This window comes from Motacilla alba, chromosome 3 (genome assembly GCF_015832195.1).
Source record: "Motacilla alba alba isolate MOTALB_02 chromosome 3, Motacilla_alba_V1.0_pri, whole genome shotgun sequence".
Lineage (NCBI taxonomy): Eukaryota > Metazoa > Chordata > Aves > Passeriformes > Motacillidae > Motacilla > Motacilla alba.
In genome coordinates this window covers 5,369,324-5,381,831 of record NC_052018.1, presented here as the reverse complement: position 1 = coordinate 5,381,831, position 12,508 = coordinate 5,369,324, and the positions used below count along the sequence as shown (strand labels likewise).

The 12,508-nt window shown below is 38.9% G+C and overlaps 1 protein-coding gene across 1 annotated transcript; it reads right to left on the bottom strand.

Moving 5' to 3' along the window:
• Nucleotides 1–974: 974 nt before the first annotated feature.
• LOC119699893 (cysteine-rich venom protein LEI1-like) lies at nt 975–11,799 on the bottom strand (the record flags this gene model as incomplete). Its single annotated transcript, XM_038133942.1, has 8 exons — nt 975–1,942; nt 2,626–2,714; nt 4,295–4,389; nt 5,123–5,268; nt 6,371–6,458; nt 6,939–7,058; nt 8,388–8,449; nt 11,631–11,799. Coding segments are annotated over 8 exons (780 nt in total), but the record flags the coding sequence as incomplete, so codon positions are not given.
• Nucleotides 11,800–12,508: the final 709 nt, after the last annotated feature.

Genomic DNA, 12,508 nt, shown 5'->3' with positions numbered 1-12,508 from the left:
GAAATGGCTTCAAGCTGTGCAAAGGGAGGCTTAGATTGGACATTGGCAAAAAAAAATTCTGCACAGAACGGGTTGTCAAGCATTGGAACAGGCTACTCAGGGAAGTGTTGGAGTCACCACCCCTGGAAGTGCTCAGGAAACATGCAGTTCTGGTTCTTAGGGATGTGGTTTAGTGAGGGACCTGGCAGTGATAGGTAAATGTTTGGAATCGATGTTATTAGAGGTCTTTTCCAGCCTTAATGATTCTGTGATTTCTTGACCCATTATTCATGGTAAAGGAGTCTTTTGTGAGTGAGGGTAATGGTTCTGCCTACTTCCTTATTGATAACAACACTGGATTAACTATTGCAACATAATTATTCTCACTTGGACCTGTGCTAGTTATGTTGCACCATTCACACCTATGCCCTAGGATTGCTTAATTTACTTTTAGAGTTGTCTCCAGCTGAGAGGGCAGTGTGCTGTGGAAGGGAAAAGTGGTGGAGATGAATGAGGAAAAATCCCAACCCAAATAATAAGCACTTTGAGTTGTGAAATTGAGCTTTTAACCTAATACTTGTCTTTCACACTACAAGAAACATCACTGGAATGAAGGAGTCAAATGTGTGATGAAATTATTCCGTGCCAAGGGCTCTGGGACTTGCAATCTTAATTATGAGAGCAGCTTCCTTACTAAAAGGGGACTGGAATGTGCAACCTTTTTAAGGGGAGACTGAAATAATATTTAACCCCATTGTTAGCTGCACAGAAAAACACCTGTATCCCAAAGGTCACTGAGTGGGGATTGCAGGTTATTTGTGCTAATTGTTGTTTCTCTCTGAAAGGGAGTCTGATGGAAGGTTGCTTGCCTGACTTCTGGTTTTGCTTAGGAAATCTTCTCACACAACCCGATTCTGCTCATGCTGCTAAATATTTAGGCTCCCTTCAACATGTAATGCTAATAAAGTCACAACTTAGGTGAAGTTTAGAAAATTTTATTTCATGGGAACAAGAAAGTATGAAAATTATGATGAACTGGTCAGTGAAGAACAAGTAATTTAATGACTGATACAATGAAAGAACATATTAAAAAAAATTGAAACACATGTCTACTTGTTATGAAAAATAAAGTTTCCAAATGCAGGCACCTTTCCCCCATCTGTTATTGTGAATTAAGCCCTTTTCTCAGACAGTCTATTTTCTTTACAAGACAGGTTTGGTTACCTGTATTTAAATGCAATCTTACACTATAAACAGGATTCTTAATTTAAATTAACTGCATTTGGTGTGTTTTCTGGGGGTATTTTTTGTGTTTTTTCACAACTGAGCATTTTACAGTAGAACATATGTCAGCAACAGATTCTAAACCAGAATAGATCTACAGGAAACTGGTCTGCTCTCCTAATTTCTTTTAAGAATTACATATTTCAAGCAATACTGTTTATCTTCTGGTCCTGTAACAGTACAATAGTTTAAATTTTCAATCAAGTTAAAATTAGTTACATGACCAAGCACTATCTATCTACTCCAAGAACATAATAAACATATGGAGCCACAGACCTTTAAAATTTTTTATTCAATAACATTTTGGGAAAAGAAAGAAGAGAAAAGCTAATAATTAAATATACCTGGCAAACAAACAACAAATTTAAATCAAGATTTCTACCCTGTTCTGGACCATTATATAAATAGAATATGTACATCATCCTACAGATTTTTTTGTGTGAGTCACTGTACTGAAGTCAGGCCTTCTGCATATGTTGGAGAGGCAGGATGGAATCAGTGTTTGTGGAAGAATTCATGAAGGAGATGTATATCCAAGAAGGTAAAAGCTGACCCTGTTATTCTATTCCAGTTTTGCATTTACAGGAGCAGAGCAGTGGACTTGATGAAGCTCTGGGTACATCCTGGACACTTTGACAGGAATGTTGGAAAAAAGCATCTTCAAACTTTCAAGGCTTGGCTGAAAATGATTTGAAACACAGAATCAATCATGAGTGGGAAGTGAAAACTTGCACCGTGTCCTTTCAGAATAATTTTTCATCAATGTTATTTTGTCCCTAATGTTTTCCTCTCTGTTGCCATTTGCTCCCCAGCAGCATCCAAACCACTAATTTGACCACACAGAAGAAAATCTCAAGCAGATTTTTTTTGCTTATCCATAAAGGTGTTTAAAAGCTTTCTTTTTTTATGCTACAGCCTGTGATGAGAATTTGGTTAATTCAATAATAGAAGATATGAACTAAATCTTGCATTGTGAGACTCAGCCCATATGTTTTTATTTTCTATCAGAATTCTAAAAACTCAGGTTTGCCACTTGCTCTTATCAAGTGTATTTCTACTTCCATTTCATCTGCCACCATTGTTTAAAGGATGAAGAAGAAAAAACAAAGGTGAAGAAATCCCTCTTTCCCGAAAATTTCTTAGGTTCAAGGATGAGATTTATCTCTCCTGGGCATGAAGAAGTGTTATCTCACCTAGGTAAAGCAGACAGCATAGTGGAATGTGATTCTCTGACAGTGCTTTTGGCCTAATGTTTCAGCAAATATTTTTTTTTAAATCAGTTTGCATAAATTATTTCTTGTTTTGGGGGTTTTTTTAAGCATCAAATTTACCCATGTAACAGTTAAAATGCTTGAAACTTACTGCATAATCCATCCTCACAAGCATTGGGGCAATCCCCACAGGGCTCTCCTTCCTTGTAGGGTGTCTTCATTGAACTTATAAGGTTTCCCCTGAAACATCAATGTTACCAACATCAGCTATGAATTCACTACACCATATCTGAGATGAAAACTAAATTATAAAGATGTTTAGATTTACACTCAGTTGCTTGTGTAACTTACTGTTACATTTATGCTCGGTCCTTGGTTATATTTCAATTTTTACATGTGTGCTCAGTTTGTTTGGGAATGCTTTGGCAGTGGGCAGAAAGGGGGAGGAATTTGCAGGGGTGGCTTTTGTGAGAAGGCACCAGAGGCTGTCTCTGCTCCAGACAGGGCCAGTGTTGGCCAGCTCCAAGCTGGATCCATGTGAGGGTGATTGTGGCTCCGTGATAGCACATTCAAGGGAGGGTAAATTCTGCATGCAACAGCAACCAGAGGAAAGGAGTGAGAATACGTGAGAGAAATCACCCCCAGGTCAGAGCAGAAGGAGAGGCAGGAGGTGCCCCAGGCACTTGAGCTGAGGTTCCCTGGTGCAGCCCATGGAGAGGTAGCTGTGCCCCTGCTGCCCATGGATATCCATGGGGATGCAAAGATCCACCTGCAACCTGCGGAGGACCCCCACTGGAGCAGGAGGGTGCCTGAAGGAGGCTGTGATCCCATGGGAAGCCCTCACTGGATTAGGCTCCTGACTAAACTTCTGACCCTGTGGAGGACACACATTGCAGTCCAAGGGAATGGAAGCATGGAAGGAATCCATGCTGGAGAGCTTAGGAGGAACTGCAGCCTGTGGGAAAGACTCACACTGAAGTTCATGGAGGTCTCTTGCCAGTGAGAAGGACCCACAAGGGAGTGGGGGAAGAGCCTGAGGAGGAAGGAATGGCAGAAATGGCACGTGATGAACTGACCAGAGCCCCCAGTCCCATCCCGTTGTGCTGCTGAGGGGGAGGAGGCAGAGAAAATCAGGAGTCAAGCTGAGCTTGGGAAGAAGGTGAGAGCTAGTAGAAGGCACTCTAGGTTTGGTTTTACTTCTTATTATCCTACTCTGATTTGATTAGTAATAAGTTAATTTTCCCCAGCTGAGTCTCTTTTCCATGACAGTAAGTGGTGAGTGAACTCCCCTGACCTCATCCTGACCCATGAACTTTTTGCTATATTTTTTAATTCCTCCATCCTGTTGAGAAGAGTCAGAGAGGCTGGATGAACTACTGATGGCCAGTCAAGGTCAACCCACAGCAAGATATTGTGAATGTAGAAATTAATTTTAGGCACTCTTTGAAACCATCACTTTACCTTAACATTCCCGTTAAAGTATTTTGGTATTAATTACAGTCTTCACTGTATTGTACATATTGGTATGCCTTCCTGAACTGACATTTCAAGTAGAATGCACAAAATATTTATTTCTAATTAAATATTATGAAAATTAGGATTTTTAGGCAAGAGACATTAAATTTGAAAATCAGTGTCCCTTTTATATATTTTATGCTTTTTCGTACTCTTTTCATGAGTATGTTTCTGTCCTTTCATATTTCTAATACAGTCTTCAAACCTTTTTTTCAGCTACTGGTGATGTGCCCTGATACAAATTTCTCTAACTCCTGACGAATTTTGATAATGTAACAAGTACCAAAATCAGAATCAATACGTACGCGGGGCAGTACTGGCAGACATAAAAGTAACTGTACGTAGTGTTGCTGCAGAAAGCGAAACCACATCCAATTTTATAAGAATTGTGCCAAACCATCTGTAGGTATAAGAATAAAAATCATGGCAGCATGGAAAATATACATTTGGAAATCATTTAAATACAGTATGCATCACAGAAATGTTTGCAATGCGGTTAAGTCACTTTATTTACCCTTTATAGTAAAAATATGATCCCCATGTTACTGAAAATCTGCTTTCACCCCTATTCAGCAAAATAATATTTGGGATATAACAATAATAACTCAAGACACATGTTTATAAAACCATTGATTTTGTATTTATGTCTTCATTCAATTGAAACTGTTAATGTAGGAATGATGATGTAAAATTTTGTATCCTGTGTTTTGTGCAGGTACCATAGAAGTTTAGGATAATCCATTGTCCAGCTCCTCTGAGTCAAAAGAACTCTGTTGACTGCAACAAACCTATTTATATTTCCTTGCTAATACTTTAATAACCCTGTTTTTTCAGGGTCTGGGGAATTCTCAGATGTTAAACTAGTTGTTGCTTCCTGAAGTCTTGAAATACCAGTATCTTTACTCTTTACTCCTACCTACACTTAGACCATTATTTTAATTTTAATTTTGTTACTTTACCTATTATTTTCATTCTAATTCTGTTCCTTTGAGAGTTTTCAGCTTGTTTTGTCTGAATAACTCTCATGTCTCCATTGTATTTATTTTCTTTAAAGATGAGAGGGTAAAACTTGCTTAGCTAACATTCATTTGTTCAGCCTGAAATATAAATATATATATAAAAAATACATCTACCTGAGTGTAATGGCCAAACATTGCACCTTTTGTTTTTGCCCCACTTCCATATTCAAAATTTTTCTCCTCATTGTACCAAGCCTGAAGAACATCTGACCATGAGAACAGGACAGAGGACATGAAGAGATTTTCGCCACAAAGTACATCTGAAAAGAGAACCGTTCTGAGAAATGCATAGAGAACACACACATGAGAAAAAAACCCCAACAAAACAAGCCAGCAAAAGCTGGGATGATTTCCATAGAAATTCTCATCCTAAATGGGGCAGCAGAATGTTGGTTTTTTTCCAGTTGAGTGACATCACTCTTTGTAAATACTGAAGGTGTCACTTGGCCAGTTTGCAGCATGACCTGTTTGGCTGGTGGTTGGTTGTTGCAGACGTTCTGCATGACTGCAGAGACACCTGCACAGGTGCATTGCAGGTTCGTGGCTGTAATTTTGCTATTTGGAAGTTGCCAACACAATCATTATCCAGGTCACAGCCCAGTAATCTTGGGAAAATCCCAATAATCCAGATTTTACTCCTGGCACACAAAAAAGTGTCTATACTGCCTTTATCTACTTTTTTTTATTCAGGTCTAACCCAACTGCATAGGTCCTCAAATGGGATTCACCCTGGCAAAAAACAGAGGATTTGAATTTTAGGAAAAAATATTGACAGGACTGTCCACATCTTAGATATGGTGTGGGTAGAAGTCAATCAGCAACACACTGGCCTGTTAACACAGTACAGCAGTAAATTCAATATCCAGTGACTGACTGAAGTGTTAATCTGAACTTTAAAGACAGATTTAGGTTGCAATTTGCCAGGGGATCTAAAAACTCTAAGTCTGGTCTGAGAAACTATGCTCAGCACCACCAGCCAGTTTTACACCTTTGCCTTTTGTCCCTTTCTTCCCAGACATTTCAAACCAGTACATGTAAACTGGTTTCTGCACTTAACTGGCTCTAGATCTCTAGATTTCCTTTTTTCCTGATGGATTTTTAGGAGAATATGCTTTATCACTATTATTTAATTTTTTTTTCATCTGCTGCAGAAATGGGATATACCTATGTAAAACTGGGATGAGAATGAGATTGAATTTTTCTCACTCATTGGGCAGATTTCTACCTAGAAACTTCCATTTGTCACATGACAAAAAAAAAAAATTAAATTAAAGTTGCATCTCATTTCCCCCCAACAAGCAAAACCCCAAACTGGCCGCATCAACAAGGTGTGATGTTCAGCTCCACTCATGCTGCACTTACTGGTTCTCCTCAAATTAGGAGGACTGTGCCTTAAAGTACATTGATTGGCCCAATTTTGGGCATTCTCTGCAGCTGCAGGACACCATTCCTTAATGAAAGAAGAAAATATCTGTCACACACCCATGAATAACCCCTTATACATACCACTCATAAAGGAGTAACATTTAGAAATTACATTTAAATAAGAAAAAAGTCAAATGTGAAATCCTTTCCATCCCATTTTTTGAGGGGAGAGGGAGGTAGGAGCAAAGTTACTGTGCACCAAGGGAATAGAAACTGAGAAGCCTGGTGAAGAAGGCATCAGAAAGAAATTAATTATGCTATGGATCTTTCTACTCCTTTTAATTTTACTTCAAAAGAGACATTACTGTTGATACACCACCAAATTTTCCAGTTTTTTCTTCCACCTGCCCAGCCTTATGTTTTTCTTGGTGCTAGCTGTGCTCAATCCTTAGGGAAGGTCTGGAGAAGGAATTTGTGGCTAAATAAAATGTGGCCCTGCATACAGTCCTGTATCTCTCATATAGTCCACCACTCATTAAAAATAGATTTACAGCACACAACTTACCATCTTCATCATGTTGCTGGCAGTTGGTTTTACTCCTCTCCTGAGGGCATTATGTCTGTCAACAATCAACTTTTGCTGCTCTGCTCTGCTGCTTGACAGAGCACTGAGAGCTGCAGTCTCCTAAATTGAAAAAAAAAAAAAATGGAGCATTTCTGTTTTATTTGGATGTTACTGAATCCTGCATCCTGCATAGGAAATATTTAAATACCGAAATTTTATTATCAATCAAGGAGATAATCCCAGTGGGGGAGGAAGGACTGTGGTCCTCTTTGTCTCCTGAGTGTCTCCAGGGGTGCTTCCATGTGGAGCAGCATTTCAGTGATTCCACAGTGAAGAGCTTAGCAGTAATAACACAGATTCCTGTATTGTATCTCCCAACCCTCTGTGGAGGACTGGGATATCCTGGAATGTCTCTGTGCCTGTAGACTCTTACATTTAGGCAACAGAAACAGTCTTATCTACCAATATTATAATTTCCTAATGAGATGTTGTGGAAAGAGGATCTAAAAATCATCAGAATGTATGAATTGTGTTTATGATGTGTTTCTCTTCTGTCTGGTTTTAAACTTCCCTATCAATGTTTTTCTATTAAAGAAATCTGTCGTTTAATCACAGGATCATCTCAGGCCTCTTGTGGTACTTATTCAGGACATCCCATTGAACAGAAAATGTTTATATCTTTCATGCCATAGATTTTCTTCCAATTCTGTCATAACTGATACAATTTCTCATGCTTTTCACATGTTCTCTAATTAAAAAATACCCATGTAAGGATCTCAGCCTCCTCTTTCTATCCATTTTCAACTCATCTGGACTGCAGCACTGAGAGGAGAAATTGAAGAATTAGGGGGAAATGCAGTCAAGCCATTGGTCACATGATGGAGAAGTAGCAAACTACAGATTTCAGACTAAGTTTGGGTTGGGAGGAACCACTCTGTGTGTGCATTCAGGGTGCTAATTTAGCTGTTTGAGGGAAATCAGGGATATGGGCTGAGTGGATGAGAATGTGAGCAAAGAGACATGCAATACCTCAGGACCTGTAGGATGAGAAAGGTATAGAGATAAGTAAATTATATCAGTAAACCTGTGTGGAATTCATGGGAAAAAGTGCTTGATCTTTAAGAGGTCCAGATTATTGGATTTTTGTATGGCAACTTCTGGAAATTAGAGTTCTCTCTGACCCAATTTACAAGTCATGCTGAATCTTCAGATTTTTTTTTTGTGCAAATGTGGAACCAGAAAACTGCTTTGAAACGAAGCAGACTTCAAGAATAAATGCTTTCCAGGTCCTATATCTATTACTTCAAGAAAAAATGCTTTCCAGATCCTAAATATCTCATCAGACTCTTTCTGCATATGTTTGGTGTGCATTGGAAAAGCCATATTCAGTTGGTCTACAAGTGCCTCAGGGCTCATCCAAATTTTACAAATAAGACATATGTATTCTACCTGTCCAGTGGATGGAGGCAGCACAGCTGTGAGACACAGGAACACTGCTGGCAGAATCATCTCTGAAAAGGTGAGAATGAGGAATTAATTTTCTTTTTACAGAGCTTTCATTTCTCTGAATACAAAATCCATCTTTCTCCTGTGTGTTTGCTGGCTTTTGCTCAAGTTCCTTCCTTCCTTCCTTCCTTCCTTCCTTCCTTCCTTCCTTCCTTCCTTCCTTCCTTCCTTCCTTCCTTCCTTCCTTCCTTCCTTCCTTCCTTCCTTCCTTCCTTCCTTCCTTCCTTCCTTCCTTCCTTCCTTCCTTCCTTCCTTCCTTCCTTCCTTCCTTCCTTCCTTCCTTCCTTCCTTCCTTCCTTCCTTCCTTCCTTCCTTCCTTCCTTCCTTCCTCCTCCCTTCCCTTCCTTCTCATCCATTTTTAGAACTAAAACAATAAAATTAATTTTCTCTTTTAATTTCCAAATTTCTATGAATCAACTGCTTTTTACATCCAATACTTCCTGCTGTAGCCCTGATGGAATGTTTCCACAGGTGTTCACAGGTATTTTTGCTGCCCTTCTTGCAGGAAGCCTATTGCTCATTTTCAGACAGCAGAATGGGATGGGATCCTGCTCTTAGCCTGTTCCTGTGTCTAGGTGAATCTGAAAACTCCCCTGCTCCCCTTTGCCTGCTGTGGAGTGCTTTGTTTGAAAGGGGAATCAGACACTGAGTCCATCTGGTCTCTACAGTTGGGTGTAGGAATCAATATTCAAAAGCTGCTCAAAGCTTCCTGACCAGCACTATGAAATCTTGCATGTGAGCTGGGGCAGAACTGGGAAAGACCTGTTTCAGGAAGATATTTTTTTTTATTTGTTTTAAGACAAGTCTTGATTATATTTCAAGCAATAAAAAATGACAACAGACATTAGAGCTTTCTCTACCATTGTGATTCTTGGTATTTCCTATGCAGGGCCAGGCGTAGGACTTTGACGATCCTTGTGGGTCCCATCTAACCCAGGTTATTCTACAAATATCTGATTCTAATTGAAGAAGCATCCACCAGACCCTGGACTCCAAGACTTCACTTGCCTGGGAGGCTCAAACACCCCTCCAGTGACCAAGGAGGTCACTGCAAAGTTCAGGTATCTGTAATCAGTCCCACAAGTTACATTTAACTTGTTTCTGCTCACCTACCTCTGGCAGGGAAGCAGGTGACTGGAGTGGAATTTACTTGTTCTGGCAATTTTCCCAGCCTCCCACTCTGAGGGAATTTATGGGCATGTTACCACAGAGGTATATTATTGGCTTACCTTGCTTGGGTTTGAGGGGCTGCTGATTTTAGTTTTAAATTATTCTTGGGGAGAGGCCAGTAGGGTTTGCTGATGCCTTCATATTCAGCAAAGCCCCTTTGCCTCGAGGCAACCAGTTCATATAAAACACAGGTTGCTCTGGAGAACATTGGTACTTGTGGAGCTCACGTGGTTAAGAAAAAGTATTCTTTTCCAGGTGTTACAGCGAGGCCCCAGTTCTTCACCAGCCTCGCACTTGCTCTGGGAGTGACCCACAGTGCCCAGCCTTAGGCAGGGATGCTGCTCCAGCTCTGCTAAACCATGGACTGTGACTACGGGCAGCTGGAGCTCAGAGGCCAAAAAACTGGAAAGACTGGTTTCATCTGTCCAATAAAACTCTCACAGCCTTCAAAATAAGGTGGCTTATTCCAAGCACTTGTATTTGAGGGAAGGTCTAGTTGATCCAGGGGAAAACATATGAATTGTTAACAGAATAAGTTATAGATCTCCTGTTCTTAGTATTGCTTTATGTCTCTTTAATTTTAATTTCTTTTATTTTTTTTAATTAATGTCTCTTTACTTTTAATTTTAACATCACCTGTGCCTCCTTGAAGTGCTTTAGAATCACAGAATGTTTGTCTTATTAACGTCTCTAACTTGTATTTCTGAGAGCTATTACAAAACTTTGCACTTTGTCTGACTTAGATGTGTAGCAACAAAAGGTTATACTCCCAATATCATGAAAAAATATGCTTTTCACTTAATTTCTAACTAGAAAGTAAATAGAATTTGGGCTATTTTTAGCTGTACTCATGTTACAAGCAAAAATATGTCTTTTGAGTGCAAAATATGATGAGATGCAAGTAGAAAGCGATTCCATTTGCGCATAAAACACATATTAAAGGAAAAACTCTTCACTGAAATTGTGAAGCTTTCTAGTCTACAAACCAAGCTGAAGAAGCCTAGAGACATGAGCAAGGTATTCATTTGCTGTAATGTTTTCTAAGAATTAACTTACAATTAAATATAATTGGTAATTTAATACATGATATGAGTTTCAAAATGCCATTGGAATGCTTTTTAAGACCCAGTGGGTTTCCCACTCCAAGATATTAACATACTTTTGGCAATCCCACTGATTTCAACCAAATGCTTACAGTTTATGAGATGTAAATTTAATTGCTCTGCATTAATTTCTAGGCACCGGTCCTAAAATCAGTCTCTCTCTCCCCCTCCCCTCCTCCCCCTCAATCAAACATAAATCAGGACATGTGCCAAGTCTTTCTGACTTTCCTGCAAATCCATCTGTATACCAGGATCTGCCACTGAAAGATGGTGCTTTAGCATCCCTAGTTTGTATGAGTTTGGCAAACTCATGAGAATATGTTTTTCCCGTCTCTCCTTCTAATATAAAAAATAAAAAGGTGTATCCTGAATTGTTCATTTAATTGGATAACCATTACAAAAAAAAATCCTGATTATTTTTTATTATCCTTGAAAAAGACCTGAAATAGAATAAAGTTTCTGTTATTGCGCTTGTACAGCATTATTGCACAAAGGCTACTTAGCAGCCACTCAGCAGAAGAGGAGTCAATTAAACAAGGTGGTAATTTTCCCACTCTGAAAATAGGTGGTGATAGAAACATGAAGCAATAGAACTTACTAAGCTGAGTATATATCCCATTCAATGTGTTTGACTGTCTCTCTGTCCCTTTCTCTGTGTACAAATAATTTACTACGATGCTGCTTTCTTGATACAGGTGGCTTTTCTTGTATTTTTGATTGTTCTTGCATTTTCTCTACCTTTTTGTTTTAGCTTGTGTTACACTATTGCCTATATAATCCTTATTTTTCATGGAATAAAATTTCTTTCATGACTGTCGTAAATTTTTCAAGAAGTCTTCTGATGATAGGTTGCAGTTTAATACATGAAAAAAAATCACAATAATTTAAGCCAACGAATCAAAGCGAATCCTACCTTTTGTTTCCACCAAGATCAGAAGTTTCTTCTGTCTTTCATCAGGTAGTTGTGGAATTGGCTGTAATTCTTCACTGGAGGGTGATTTATAGCTCTCCTGTTTCCTGATAGGACAAGGTGATTCAACGTCACAGGTATTACAGAATTCGTGTAGTGACCAGAAAGAACAGCATATTTTTCAAGCTTAAATTAATCCAAAAAGGAGGTTGTTTGCTTGTCTTCTGTTTTGATTCCCTCTTACTTTTTGTACTGGACAAGATGGAACACTCTGAAATGATTTTTGGTTGTGTTAAATCTTAAATTTGAAATTTGCCATCAATGGGATGGCAGGTACAATGCTCTCTGCTAATGATTGACACATCCAGTTGTAGTAACATTTGATCCTAATCTCCAGCAATGCAAATAAACTCAGTTAGCTACTGAGTTTATTCCTATTATTATGATTATGATTATTATTATTATTTAACAATGCCTCCAGACTGCCATTGTTGTAACGAAGATGGAATCTTGCCCATTGGTTTTTCCATGGGAGTTTAAAAAGCCTCGGGCCAAGTTCTTGTTCATGCTGTGGTTTCTTTACATCAGTCCTATAGTGTAAAAGCCAAAAGAGGAGACAAGGATGTTTCTGTAATTTATCTTTTTAATCAATACTGGAAAAAGATTGAAAGATTACCATGTGCACTAACATTAAAACACATATTTGTTTTGGCATTTATGGGTACATGGGGTGAGATGGGATGGATGGGAACACTGCCAGATCAGAAGGGCTTTTGTGTGTGCACTGACTGCTTCTGTCCACGTTCAATCTCCAGTAACTGCTGAGCAGAGCAGCTGTCAGTGTCTGCTTTTATATCAAATGTTGCTGTTTCTCTATTTAA